The 14,858-nt window shown below is 40.9% G+C and overlaps 1 protein-coding gene across 1 annotated transcript in view; it reads right to left on the bottom strand.

The window, feature by feature from the left end:
* The window catches only part of LOC130101956 (uncharacterized), a 47,812-nt gene that overhangs the window by 7,830 nt on the left and 25,124 nt on the right, over positions 1-14,858 (bottom strand). The window contains exon 4 of the mRNA XM_056267838.1: positions 10,808-10,979. Coding sequence (XP_056123813.1) covers positions 10,808-10,979 — 172 coding nt within the window. The remainder of the gene's footprint in view (positions 1-10,807; positions 10,980-14,858) is intronic.

Raw genomic sequence — 14,858 nt, 5'->3', positions numbered from 1 at the left:
TTCCACTGCATGGTGCGGTACGGCACGGTTCGGTATGGCACGCTTTGGTGCTTTTCCACTGCATGGTACGTTACGGCTCGGCTCGGTACGGCTCACTTGTGGTGCTTTTCCACTGCATGGTACGGTACGACTCGCTTCGGCTCGCTTTAAATGGTACCACCTCTGTTCAGGGTCCAAGCGTACCGTACCGATACTAAAATGTGATGTGAACACACTGCAGATCACTGATTGGTCAGACAGAATTGTCACTACCAGCGTCATTGTATTTTAGCGAGACATCAAACCCGCTAGATTTAAATAGCCAGTAACAGCCACCGCTGTAGCACCAGTTTTAAAACTACTTGCTTGACTTGCTTTAAGAAAAAAGAAAGGAAAAAAACGTCCCCAAAAAAAATGGCTGAATCGTGGTCAGTGGACGAAGTGCAGACGTTCCTCTCGTTGGTTGCCGAGGAGCGGATAAACTATAACGATCAGACTATAATCCCACCCACTTTGACGCGGTAATAACTGCAGTGGAAAAGCAAACCGAGCTAAAGCGAACCGAGCCGTGCCGAGCCGAGTCGTCCCATGCAGTGGAAAAGCGTAGCGAGCCGACCCGAGCCGAGCCGCACCGTACCATGCAGTGGAAAAGCGCCAAAAGGGACCGATCTTGAATCCGGACTAGATATCAAGGTGTCGACTACTTTTGGGTTTGGCTATTGCAGACTGTATATTTTTGCAAATAAGGCTATTAGTAGGTAAGCTTTCCAGACCTGGATTAATACATTCCTTGAGACCTGTAAGTAGGTATTGTGTAAAGTTTTGTTCGGGGTGGTTTGCTAATTTGTGCGCTAAAGAGGAGACAATGATAGGAGAAGACAGATACTTTCTCAATTTTTTATTGGAGTTGCTAAAGAGCAATAAGACAAGGCACACAGAGCAAGCATGAGCTCCACCACAGGAATTACATACATGTAGATATTTGCAGCATTGTCCAGTCTGCCTGAAGTGAACCTGAAATTGTGGCTTTTGGAATCGCCTTTAGACTGTGGTACATAAGATGTAGAACTGATGAATTGAGACGTGCCTGGATTAGTGTCTGGATTGCTTGGAGGGGTGGGATTAAAAAAGGGGGCACGAGGACGGCTCATGTGTGGCGGAATTACACAAAACGCAAGACACACTTCGGCAGCGCAGGAAAACCTTATGGTAAAGCTCCAGGTCAAGAGCTCCCCAGTAAGGACATTGATTCCACTAGGTGGCTCAGGCTATGCATTTGGCTGACAATAGCCTGTAATAGGTGAAAAAATGAGTATCGCCATAGGAGTGAGACAGTGTCGCTATGATAAACAAAAATTCATTCAGTTCTTTGCGTCTTGAAGGGAAGACAAAACAAATTATTTCTGTGTATCTTCAAAAATCAATGCAAAATTCAGCCATAGTGAGTATTCGATTGGATTTGGGATTTCAATTTTTAGGGTTGATAATTATGGGACCACAGTCAAGGGTGCGATGGGGTTCACTAATTAAAACAGGGGTCAGCATTGGGCACCCTGACTGGTCTGCGGCTAGGCAGCCTCATACGCAACAAACTACAATGCACGGTGTATTCTGACACTTCTTCTATTAGAAACAGCATCAACTTCTTGAGCAATTTGAGCTACAGTCAATCGGACCACATGGGCCAGCCTTCGCTCTCCACGTGTATTAATGAGCCTTGGCCGCCCATGAACCTGTAGTAGTTCCTTCCTTGGACTACTTTTGATACTGACCACTGCAGACTGGGAGCACCCCATAAGAGCTGCGGTTTTGGAGAGGCTCTGACCCAGTTGTCTAGCCATCATAATTTGGCCCTTGTCAAACTCGCTCAAATCCTTACGCTTGCCCATTTGCAAAGGCAGCCACACGTTTTGGTTTATTTCACAGCTAAGTGGATTTGATTGAGACTGAAAGGCAGGAGGGAGAGAAATATCAGAATTGTGGACAGAGGAAGCAATAAGTGTCTCACTTGTGGGTGGAGGAAAGGTGAGAGTCACTATCGGAGTGGCCACAGAACTATAGCGAGTGGCCGCGATAGACTCCGGCTGGAATGAGCGGCGGACGAGGAAGCGGTAGCAGCGGCTGAAGGCTGAAACTGAGGCAGGTTGGAGGCGAACCGTATGGATTGTGATTTCCTGGAAGTCAGTAAAAATGGGGGTTTGGGTGTGCCAAATGCTGAAAGAACTAACAACGGGAAGTGGCAAGAAGCACATTTTTATACCTTGGTATTAATTAGAAGATTAGATGGGAAATTACATTTAATAACTTCACTTCGTGTTGTTTGTGTATACTTTGAAAGCGGAGGTGTTCGAAACTATGACGCCTATACATACATTTTTGTATACAAAATTATCCTTATTTAAAACTTTATAAACTATAATCACTGGTTTCCGGCAACGGCCGTATCGTTCATGAGATAATCGAGTTCCGGCGAAAGGGTGACCTCTGACCCAACCCGAGAGACTTTTTACTTTTTTTTTTCACCATAAATTGGGTTGATAATTATGGGACCACAGTCAAGGGTGCGATGGGGTTTACTAATTTAAACAGGGGTCAGCATGGGCACTGGTCTGACTGGTCTGCGGCTGGGCAGCCCCATACGCAACAAACTGCGATGCACTGTGTATTCGGACACTTCTTCTATTAGAAACAGCATTAAAGGGTTAGTTCACCGAAAAATGAAAATTTTGTCAGTATTTACTCACCCTCATGTTGTTCCAACCCCGTAAGACCTTCGTTCATCTTCGGAACACGAATTAAGATATTTTTGATGAAATCTGAGAGCTGGATCACTCCTCCGTACTAGTCCATAGGCTTCTTCAGGGATTGAACTTGCCGGCCTCGAAAAGTTATTAAAGACATCGTTAAAATAGTCCAAGTGACTACAGTGGCTCAATCTTAAGTTTATCAAGCGACGAGAATACTTTTTGTGTGCAAAAACAAACAAAAATAACGACTTTATTTTAACTATTCATTTCCTTCTCTTTGGGCCTCTAGTCAGTTAACGTATTGTGATTCCGTAGAGCTACGTCAGCTGACGTACAACAACAGAAGCTTACGCTATTACACTAGTGAACTGACTCGAGTCGAGGCCCACAGAGAAGGAAATGTATAGTTGAAATAAAGTCGTTATTTTTGGGGGTTTTGCGCACAAAAAGTATTCTCGTCGCTTGATAAACTTAAGATTGAGCCACTGTAGTCACTTGGACTATTTTAACGATGTCTTTAATAACTTTTCGAGGCCGGCAAGTTCAATCCCTGAAGAAGCCTATGGAGGAGTGATCCAGCTCTCAGATTTCATCAAAAATATCTTAATTCGTGTTCCGAAGATGAACGAAAGTCTTACGGGGTTGGAACAACATGAGGGTGAGTAAATACTGACAGAATTTTCATTTTTGGGTGAACTAACCCTTTAACTTCTTGAGCAATTTGCGCTACAGACCTCTGACCCAACCTGAGATACTTTTTTTTCACCATAAATAAAGTGATTCATAGTTTTTACTTGCAAAAAATAAATAATAATAATAATTTTACAGTATACCAGTAAAATTGCATATAATGCAATGTTAAACCATTTAGTTTTTTTCGCTGTATATGATAATGTTTTTACTGTAGCATTTTTACAGTATTTTCCTGTAATTTATTTTAAGTGTAAATGATGTTAAAAATGTTATAGGCTATTGTTTAAAAAAATTATACAAAAAATTATATAAATTATATATTCCCTTATTATAATTAACTACGCCCCAATGGATAACCAGGACATTTTCTGAAAGATTGTGATTGAGAACATTCAAAATAAATTAAATAATCATACTGTTCCATGTCCGTTATGTTTGCCGCATATGTATTTGTTTGTGACACTGTCCCTGTGTGGACTTTGGTAAGGTTCGAAATGCAGTGTTCTAAATTTATGTTCACCATTATGTAAATTGTCATTGAAGCTTTATGGCAGTAAATATTTGTTATGACAATTGAAAACATTTCACAGCGTTGCAGTAAGGTGACTTAGTAGAACGTTTAAAACATGTTCTAGAAACCATGCCACAATTGCAATTAAATAATAATGATGTAGCCCACCCAAAATCAGTGGCGGAGCCAGGATTTTTTCATAGGGGTGGCCAGGCAGGGGCCAGCAAACAGTCTGGGGTGGCACATAAATCTTAATTATTTTAACATAATAATTAGTTTAAATAATCTATTGGACTGTTCCTACACAACTGAATACAGTTCATTTGTATTCAATTGTAGCTAATTGAGAGAGTAGTGAATTAGGAATCATGGAATACTGAGTGAATTTGATTTTTTTTAAATTATTATTAGCTATTTACCACCTCCAGGAATAATAATAAAGGGGACACACACTATAGCTAAAGTTATTTAGTCATATAGTAAACTTGCTCAGTTAGCATGGTTCTGGTTCACAAAAACCCCCAACATTGTTCCACCTTCATGGATGAGACATGCAGATAACTACTGTAGTTCAAAGATTATACCCTTCATTGAATTTTATATAATCAATTAACTCTTCAACTTTCTATATTAGTAGTCAAAATAAAGAATCTAAACCGTTCTATCATACCTAATTAAAAAGGGGGGAAACATCTCTTTTGAATCGCTATGTGCAAGAATATGAAGTCAACATGTACATAAATGGCAGAATATAAAATTAGTTATTTTATGGATTTAAAAATTATGCATTTTATTTTGTCCTTTACAAATTAACGCAAAATTACCGCCTATCTTCTTGTACAAATGCACAGTGCTCACATTTATTTGTACATTAAAAAAACACATAGCCTGTCAGTTTGTGCCTTAAACATGGCAGAATATTTTAGTCTAGACATATGTGACGCATATATAACAAATACATACATGCATGCAGTTTTGACACAGATTGTATCGCCTTTTTGATTATTTCATGAGTTAATTGACAACAGAACTACGGCTACAGCACGCCACATTTACGCGTGATGTGCAAGTACAGTACAACGTCTGACAGGACAGTAAAAAGTTAGTTTAACTGACATTTGTTGACCTTGCAACATTCATCTTACAGCAGATAGCCAACTGATTCAGGACAACGCGCTTTTCTCCGCATCTGACGGAAGTGTCACAAGCTTTCACACAGATATCTTTCAAAATAAAAGTAGAATCAGAAAAAAAGAGAATTGCGTTGTTGTTTCTTTGACTGGACATATGCGACTCACTCAAAACGGTCTTGCAACTCACCAGTTGAGGAACATCAAATCTATCCACCTTATTCTGCTCTAAACAATGCGCGCTGCCATGACGACGACTCCGGTTGTCAACTTCCGGTTCGTAGCGATCGACCGGTAAGTTACTAGCAGAGAGAGAATGAGTTCAGGTTCCACATGTGCTGTTGTTGGTTGTTTTAACAATTCAAAGAAGATACAAAACTTTTTAGAAACTGAGTGCTTCGAGCATAAGATAAGAAGGAGAGAATGTCCGTGTCCGGTTCCGTATCAGCTACATTCAATGCCAGAGTGTAGACATTTAGAGTGGTTAGCTGCGCTAAAACTGAAACATCCACCGAAAAAGGTGTACGTCTGCTCGCATCATTTTGTTGACAAACGCCCCACGGATGACCATCCCAACCCGGAATTATACCTTGGATATGACAGACCAGTGGTGAAGAAGAGACGTGCAATTGTTCGTGTCGAAGCGACAGGTAAGCCACTTTTAATGTTGAATTCTGTTGAGTTAACGTTAGCTACCTCCGGTTGTTTACATTTTACAAAATATTTATTTTATCTGTGGGCAGCCTAACCTATATTTTTACAATCAATATGCCCCAGCCTGAAATATTCGTGTCATCTGTGGGCAGTCTAACCTACATTTTATGAATAATATGCCCATTATGTGGATAATATGTAATAATTTTATGTAACACTATGCCCATTATGTAATAATATGCCCATTATATGCCCATAATGTGTTTACATTTTTACGAGCTCCACCGGCCTGAAATATTCTTGTTATCTGTGGGCAGTCTAACCTACAGTTTTTTTTTTTAACAATATGCCATTTATGAGTAAATATGTTAAAAACATGGCCATTAATGGTTTATGCCTTTGTCCACCGAATGTTACTGTAGGTTTAATGCTATATGAGTGCTATCTTTATGTGGGCTAGGTAGTTGTTAGCCTGAGCGAGGAAGAGCTTCCATCACCATTTATCATAAGCTTTTACTATAATGTTGTCAGTGTGAGAAACATGGACAGAAAGAGTTTAACATGTAGCCTATGTGCTCTTTTTTTTTACAGCAACAGCAGAAGTGACAGACCAGGAGGATGAGGGCATACCTGAAGTGCCACAAGTATCATACAGCACTATTTCCACCCAGTGGGAAGATCCATTGCTTTGGGACCACAACTATGGTGAACAGCAGGGTGCTGATGAGACAGCCAAAGATGCCACAACACAAACTGAAGATTTCAGCTACTCCATGCTTCAGAGTGATGCCGATTCATTCCTCTACACTGGAGTCTCACTGGAAACCTTCAACTCTCTTGTTTCCACCTTAGATGGATTTGCTGAAAGGGCTTTTGTTTTGTCAGTGCGTGATCAGATACTAATGACACTGATAAAATTGAAATTAAATCGTGTGCTGGGTGACCTTGGTAGGCAGTTTCATGTGTCTCAGAGTGTTGCCAGTAAGGTTATCTCCTTCTGGATTGATAAAATGGAGGAGGTCTTGCGCCCTCTTATTATCTGGCTCCCAAAAGAAACCATTAAGGCCACTATGCCAACTGCATTCAAGAAGTTTTTTCCCAACACTACCTGTGTCATTGACTGCAGCGAAAGTTTATTACAGAAGGCGAAAAATCTTGACTCTAGAGGGGAGTCCTACAGCCATTACTACTCGCACAACACAATCAAATACCTTGTTGCTGTTGCCCCATGTGGCTTAATCATGTTTATCTCAACTGGATATGGAGGACGTGCCAGTGACAAATATATCACTATGAACTCTGGTATCTTGGACTATTTAAAGCCTGGAGACGAAGTCATGGCAGATCGTGGGTTCTTGGTTCGTGATTTGCTGTTTGAAAAAAGGGTCAAATTGGTTCTGCCTGCTTTCACTAGAGGGGGTGCCCAGCTAACTGAGGAACAAGTCACAGCATCTCGCAGGATTGCAAATGTTCGGATTCATGTTGAGAGAGCAATCAGACGACTTAAAGTATACAAGATCTTGTCTCAAGTAATACCAATAAACATGACCCCCAAAATTGAAAAAATCCTCAGAATCTGTGCGGCCCTCGCAAACTTAAGGGGTGATCTCATCTGTGAGTAATAAGTGAAAACAGTGATGTTCTGAGGTTGTAGTTTCATCTGCACACACACACACACACACACTTTACACATCTACATAAATTGCTCCTGTATATTTCATATTGACACTCGCTGCCTTTTTTAATTTTTGACTGTTTATATTTACTCTTTGTATGAAATTTAGCCTGAAATGGTTTTGGATAGTCATGTTAATTCAAAAAATCTTGTATAATATGAATTACTGTTTTTTTTATATTTTTTTTATATATATATATATATATATATGATATTTGTATTTTTGTAATTGAATTTGTCATGAAAATAGCTTTGAATGCTGATATGGCATTAAATAAAATAATCTGAATCTGTAAGAAATTTGTTGTTATTATTTGAGTTTGTGTACAATAGATTTTATCAGATTTGCATACAATTTTACATGAACAACATTATGTATTCATAAATATTCACTTATGTACAACAATACTTATGCTCAGCATTTTTACATGTATAAAATTGTTTGGGTAAAAAAATTAGTTTTCATACTGTTAACAGCAGCAGCACCTAACAGTTGTTTTGTGATTTGAACTAAATGTTTCTGAGGGATATTTTCTATTAATTCATTATGCTCATGTATCTGTTCTGCAGTTTCAGTCGCTGACCAACAAATTCATCCACAAGCTGGGGCAACATTGTTGAGAAATAAAATCTCTTCAGATGTCCTACCCTCTCCAGAACATAGGGCTCATCAAATGGTACAGTGAACATAACTGTGTCAATTGGGCTCCAGATAAACAATTTGGCCATCTTCAGACCGGCACAAAACATGCCTAATTGTATCTGCATGTAATATCCTCGACTACCGGTTTTCTGAAGTTGTGGTACTCCATCTACTAGCTTGATGTCACTGCAGTTATGGTCAAGTTGATCCAAGAGGGTAGAATGGAGTTTACTTGGGACGGGACATTTTATTTCGAGTAGGACAGATGAGTCAATTACCCCATCTGGGCTGGCTGACAACCATGGCTCTGTGACACTAACAACGATGCCCCTGTGTGTAATACTCATGCCTTGCTCTCGAAGTGCATTACCAGCAACCACCTCATTCTCCTTACCATAGTTTGTGGCATAGTTGCCACGAAAGGAGGGGTACAGGTGCTCTGCCATAAACTTATCAGGATTGGTGGATGCTCTAGAAGGAACCTTTTTAGCTGAACTTGCAGTTATTCTCAATTTTCTTGCATTGTGCCACAAATCGGAAGAACTCTGCTCCCTTGTTTCAGATTCTAAAGTAGAAGCCTGTGCACAGCTCACTTGAACATACAACTCATAGAAACTTTTACATGTCTCACATGTGAGATCAGAACCAGCATGTGTTTGATGGGGTCTTAAAAATCTTGCATCTACTGCAGTATTTGCAAGGCTACAAGGTTGCTCTACTGGTTTTACACTGTAACACTTGCCCAATAGACTGTTTTTTAACAAGAAAAGTGGCTTTGTTGGGTCTTTGTCTACATTATTTATCAATTCTGCTTGTGACATATATTGTGGGGTGTTTGGTAATGGCTGAGCACCTGACACACTAATGCTAAATTCATCTCCTGCCCTGTGGTGGCTGAAATTTATGTCCCTCAGTCGTTTTGGCTCAAGGTTCCTGACTGTCCCTGCATTCCACCTGCGCTGCTCATCTGTACATGCAAGCCCTGTCTTCCCGGTAGTAACTGCATTCTCAACCTGTCATGAGCACATTCACCTAAAACGTTACCAGAATCTGCTCTATATGCTTTTGCCATGTGTTTCAGATTGTGTCATCCCCACATCGCTAAACTAAATCGAAAAAAACATGCATCAAATGTGATCTGATCAAGTTATTTTTTATTAAATCACAGATAAAAACAAAATGAACTTTTTTCTTTTCTTCATACCTTCCAAAGGATAGCTGATGCATGACTGCACGATCGCCCTAATCCAGCAATACATGAACATCCGGCAGTCTCTATCACCCCCGACTGCTGCAGCATAACCCAAGCAATAAGCTTAGGCTGATTAGCACTTTGACTTCTGTCTACCTCTGCTTTCAAAAATAAATAGTCTCCGTGCTTCAGTAAGGAAATGCGCCCGACTTTATTACTAAAGAAGTAATTGAAGGCCTCTGTGCTTTTGTAATTGCGCATCTCCTCATGATCTACACCCTCCGAAAAAAATAAATAATTAATAATGTCAATATGGCTAACTCCTGGCCAAAGCTTCATGTCATCCACCCAACCTGTCAATTTTGAGGGATGTAGCACTCTGATACGGTCGCCTTCACGATCTTTTGTGATTTCATCAGCGGTGTGTAGCCACCGACTACTTCCCATCTTGACAGAATAATTATCTTATACTTTAATAACTACAATCTATCACCGCAGCCTTTACGCGAGTGCTAGCATTCTATGTAAACAAACACTTCAACCGGAAGTAGAAAACCGTTTAGTCAGTTGAACCCGCTATGAATCATGGGAAATAGAACGGGCGAAGAATAAGGTGGATATTTACTATGCTCCGGTCACTGCTGAAGCTGATTCGGCACTTGTACATTTCCGCACTCGTTTGACTTGCGCCTGGCGCTGAGGTGAAGTTGGAGTGCGCGTCTGAAAAGTCTCACGTTTTTTGTGGTCGTAAGATACGGTTCTGTGTTTTAAAAACGCAATTCTTGTAAAAAAAAAAAAAAAAAAAGAGACAGAGACAGAGACAGAAACGGCAGTTGTGAGAGGGGTGGCCAAAGGGGTGGCCAAGCTTAAGCCAAGGGTGGCCATGGCCACCCCTGGCCACCCCCTGGCTCCGCCACTGCCCAAAATATATATTTTTAAAAAAGTTACTATACCTACCTGTTTTTACTACCACAACAAAAAGCCAGATCAAACGTTTCAGGGTCGTTTTATTATGTAGCTACATACATTTGAATGAAACGTTACAGAAACAGACAATACAACCATGCCGATTTAAAACATTTTGAATGTTATTTATCTACTTTTTAGTAGACAACATCAGTGGAAAACCTGTCAAGTAGCCTATAAGAAAAAACAGAAGTAGAACTATGGTATGCCGGTTATTCAGATTACATATAACCAGTCAGAAATATAAGACGACAACACTAAAGAGTCATATTTGTTCTATATTCCTAAAGATATAGCGGCGCCACTCGAGGTGACGTGCTAATAACGTCATAACAACGTTTCCGCAACGGTGTGAAATTGCATATTTATTACACTGAAAAAACAAACCTTATGCCATCTGTCATATTAAGAAGGCTACATTGGATAAAAACGTATTAGAATTTTTTTTTTTAATCTTAGTTAGTTGTGCTAACCGTATGACATAATCTCTGGAGATAAGTTGTTTGATACAACAAAAGTTTGATAGGGCTTTAAGACCAAGAGTTCAAACAACCACACGCATACATGAGCTGTCGACTGTCGTTGATTTTCTGTGCATGCACTGCGCAAAAGCGTACCTGTGTTCTGCAGAGAGAGTCTTCTCTTCTGGATGTTCACTGATCTCTCTTGAGAGGTGTCATGAGCACTGCTGGAATCAGTCGCGTGTGTTTGCCGCACCGCCAAAAGCAATATAAACACTCCTATAGTCAGTGGCACACGCATGTCTCGTGAGGGTGATGAGAACGCTGTCTAAAACTGCGAAGATCTTCAGATCACTGTGGCATTACCATGGAGAACACAGCCCATGCGGTGGAGGGAGCAGAGCCGACGCGAAGTGAGGATCGGGGGTGTGTGGATGCTGACTATATTTCCTCCAACTCATGTCAGTTTGGATGAAGGAGGTGAGCAGGTGCTGACCAATCACAGACACCGGCGAGGCGTCCATTCGAAGTTCATACACACCGTATAGGGGAAACCGGGGCTAGTTGTCACAGACTGTTATAGTTGTATTTCACTAGTTATAAGGTTTGAGTGAGTCAAAACCCCGATTATATTTGTACAATTACATTTTGAATTATAAAAAAACTCTAAGATAAAATTTGATTAATGTGATATAGTTAGATATAGTTTTTCTTGTACGGTATGTTAATTCGGGGCATGTTGTCACACAGTTCATAGGCTATATGTTGTATTAATACTATACTATATACTATGATATACTATATACTAGACTATAATTAATTAACTGCAAATTCTGCTGACCAAACCATTGCTTTTTGCGACTTTTACTGTTTTGATTATTTGTGCTGTTGTAATTGGTTTGTGTTTCCCTTTTTTAGTGTTTACATTTTCCTGAAAAGATATTGAATAGTCTATATAACATGGGTTTTCAAACTGGGGTCCAGGGACCTTAAGGGGGCTAGGGGGTCCGTGAAAATGTTCAGCTGTTCAAATATTAATAATAATACATTTACAGAATTTGACAATTCCATTGTATTCTGTTTCCTAATTACTGGTCTGTAATAATTCGATTAATTGACAGTTACTTTGTTTTGTTTTTTTATGGTTCTCTTCAGATTTATACAACTTACATTGGTGGGTAGAAAAAAGGATACAGATGTTACTATATTTTCCAGATAATATTGTACACATTTCTAACAATTTGTTACTGTATATGGGTCTTTAAACATTATTATTATTATTATTATTAATTCAGTATATTATTCGTTTTTACAAAGGGAACACCATATTTAGGTGTCATGGCATCAAAAAGTTTGAAAACCCAATGGTCTATAATACATTTCCTAAGCAAGGAATCAAAAGAATGATAACTAGCCTCGGTCTTCACTAATGTCAGGGTTATGGTAAGGATTAATTTAGTTTTGGCTCCGTTTTCATTGTTCTCATTCACTGTTTTCCTGAGTTCTTGTTGCAAGTTTGTATGCATTGATTGAGTTTCTGATTGAGTTGCGCACCTGTTTCTCGGTACGTTAATTATCCCTTTGTGTATTTAAGCCTTCAATTCTTTCTGTTCATTGTAGGGTGTCATCTTTTGTTTGCAACTGGAAAGGCTTGTTATTCCCTTGTAGTTCTCCTGAGCGTTTGTCTAGTTAAATAAAGACTGTTACTTTGTATCTTCGGTGTTGTGCATTTTGGAAAGCCATACCATAGCTTGACAGAATACCGAACCTCAAAAAAGGATAATAAAAACAGCTATGGATATACCTGCAGTGCGCCTGCTCTTGCTTGAACAGGGGGGTCGCTCCCTGGAGTGTCACACAAGGGATATTCTCGATCTGGCATTCCTCAACCACTATCTCGGCCGCTCATGGTTATGCGTCTTCTTCATCAGTCAATGGCACGCCTGCACGTGGAAGGTCCTCAAAGGAGCTTTGCCGAATATGTGGAGTGGGTCCTGGTGACTCGCAATTCACTATCTGCCTCGTGGAGGACAACACCAGCCCCACTTCGAAACCAGAGCCCAGCCAGATGTCAGCCAATGTCAGGCACCAACAGCCTAAGCCTGTCGCAAACTCACCTGAAATGACTAAGCCATTTTCGTTTCGGAAAATTTTCTCAGTCGGAAAAGGGTGGCTTGCCCACTTCAGATTGGTGGAGAGTTCCTGCCTCAAGTGGAGGAGTTTAAGTATCTTGGGGATTTGTTCACGAGTGAGGGAAGGATGGAACGGGAGATTGACAGACGGATCGGTGCAGCTACTGCAGTAATGCGGTCGATGTACCGGTCTGTCGTGGTGAAGAAGGAGCTGAGGCAAGGCGAAGCTCTCGATTTACCGGTCAATCTACGTTCCTACTCTCACCTATGGTCATGAGCTTTGGGTCATGACCGAAAGGACAAGATCCCGGATACAGGCGGCCGAAATGAGCTTTCTCCGCAGGGTGGCTGGGCGATCCCTTAGAGATAGGGTGAGAAGCTCGGTCACTCGGGAGGAGCTCAGTGTAGAGCCGCTGCTCCTCCACATCGAGAGGGGTCAGCTGAGGTGGCTCGGGCATCTGTTCCAGATGCCTCCTGGACGCCTTCCCGGGAAGGTGTTCCGGGCACGTCCCACTGGGAGGAGACCCCGGGGAAGACCTAGGACACGCTGGAGGGACTGTCTCCCGGCTGGCCTGGGAACGCCTCGGTGTCCCCCCGGAAGAGCTGGAGGAAGTGTCTAGGGAGAGGGAAGTCTGGGCATCTCTGCTTAGACTGCTGGCCCCGCGACCCGGCCCCGGATAAGTGGAAGAAGATGGATGGATGGATGGATGGATTTTCGTTTCGGAGCATGGTCTCAATACAATTAATTGATGGATTGAAAAAAATATCATTCCCCACCAAGGTCTCCCATCTCTGCTGGCCCCGCCTAGCTACAAGTCTCCTTTGTAGCTGATGGTTTCGTCTTGTTCCAAGTCTCTTTCGTCAAAGATGTTCTCTCCCAGCATCCCTCTCCTGCCTCCTCTGCCAAAGCCATCAAGTCGTCTCTGGGCCCGAACTTTACTGGCTCTTTTCACTCCCTTGGCTCTTACTTTGGTGGCTCAACTGCAGTCCAAATTCAAAATATCAGAGATCATTGTTCCCCCCCTCCTTCTCAGACTCGACGCTCACGCGGGTTTCCAGTTTGAGGACACACAACAGGAACGAGCACAATTGACAATGGTAAGTTGATGATGAGTTGATTTATCCGCGTTTTAATATGCTCTGATTCATAGAGATTTATAGATGGATATCGAGGCTTTTTAGGTTATCGAGGCTTGACCCAGTTTGTTTGCACGTTTCCAAGGCTACGATACTTTGTGTTCCCTGCCAACTGGCATCCCGGGGTGTCGAAATACTTTAGGGTGAACTGGCAGTGGGCGGAGTCACACAGATCAAAACAAATCGTTTCGTTTTCATTGTTCCCTGTCACTGTTTTTCTGAGTTCTTGTTGCTAGTTTGTATCCATGGTTTCTGATTGAGTTACGCACCTGTTTCTTGTTACATTAATGATCACTATGTATTTAAGCCTTAGTTATTTTTGTTCATTGTTCAGTGTCATCTTTTGTTTGCGTGTGGAAAGCCATGTTATTCTCTTGTAGTTCTCCTGAGGGTTTGTCTAGTTAAATAAAGACTGTTACTTTGTATCTCCCACGTTGTGCATTTTGGAAAGTCACACCATCGCCTGACAACTATTGTAAATTTATAATTTAATTATAAAATCCATAGTTCCTGTCTCGTCTTCTGATTGGTCAATACAATGTTCCAGCCATGCTAAAAATTCATGATATAGTAACAGCCATGACACAAAACAGCTGTTCAATATATTACTGTGCAGATTATCCTCTCCTGTTATGTAAGATTTAACAACATTCAAAGTAAACTTTGTTACTGTATAAATTTCAAGAAAAGGTTTATTAATGTTTCATTTTGTATTCTCCTTATGAATGAATGCACTTAGTTTGGCACACTCCGGCAATATGACCCATTCTTTATGGTGCTTGAATGATAAGTTTTATTCAGACAGAGCTGTGGACACTTAACCAATGTAGAGTTATAAACGTTTATGTACTTCCAAGCCCAAAGTTTATCTTGACTTACTCTGGAGGGGGTCATATCCCGCCATATGCCCAAACCCCTTCGTAATGTGTACCCTAGTC

Source organism: Rhinichthys klamathensis, unplaced genomic scaffold (genome assembly GCF_029890125.1).
Source record: "Rhinichthys klamathensis goyatoka isolate OS25496 unplaced genomic scaffold, OSU_Roscu_1.1 h1tg000263l_1, whole genome shotgun sequence".
NCBI classification, from domain to species: domain Eukaryota; kingdom Metazoa; phylum Chordata; class Actinopteri; order Cypriniformes; family Leuciscidae; genus Rhinichthys; species Rhinichthys klamathensis.
The sequence above is the reverse complement of the archived record's forward strand: the minus strand, read 5'-3'. Positions and strand labels throughout refer to the sequence as shown.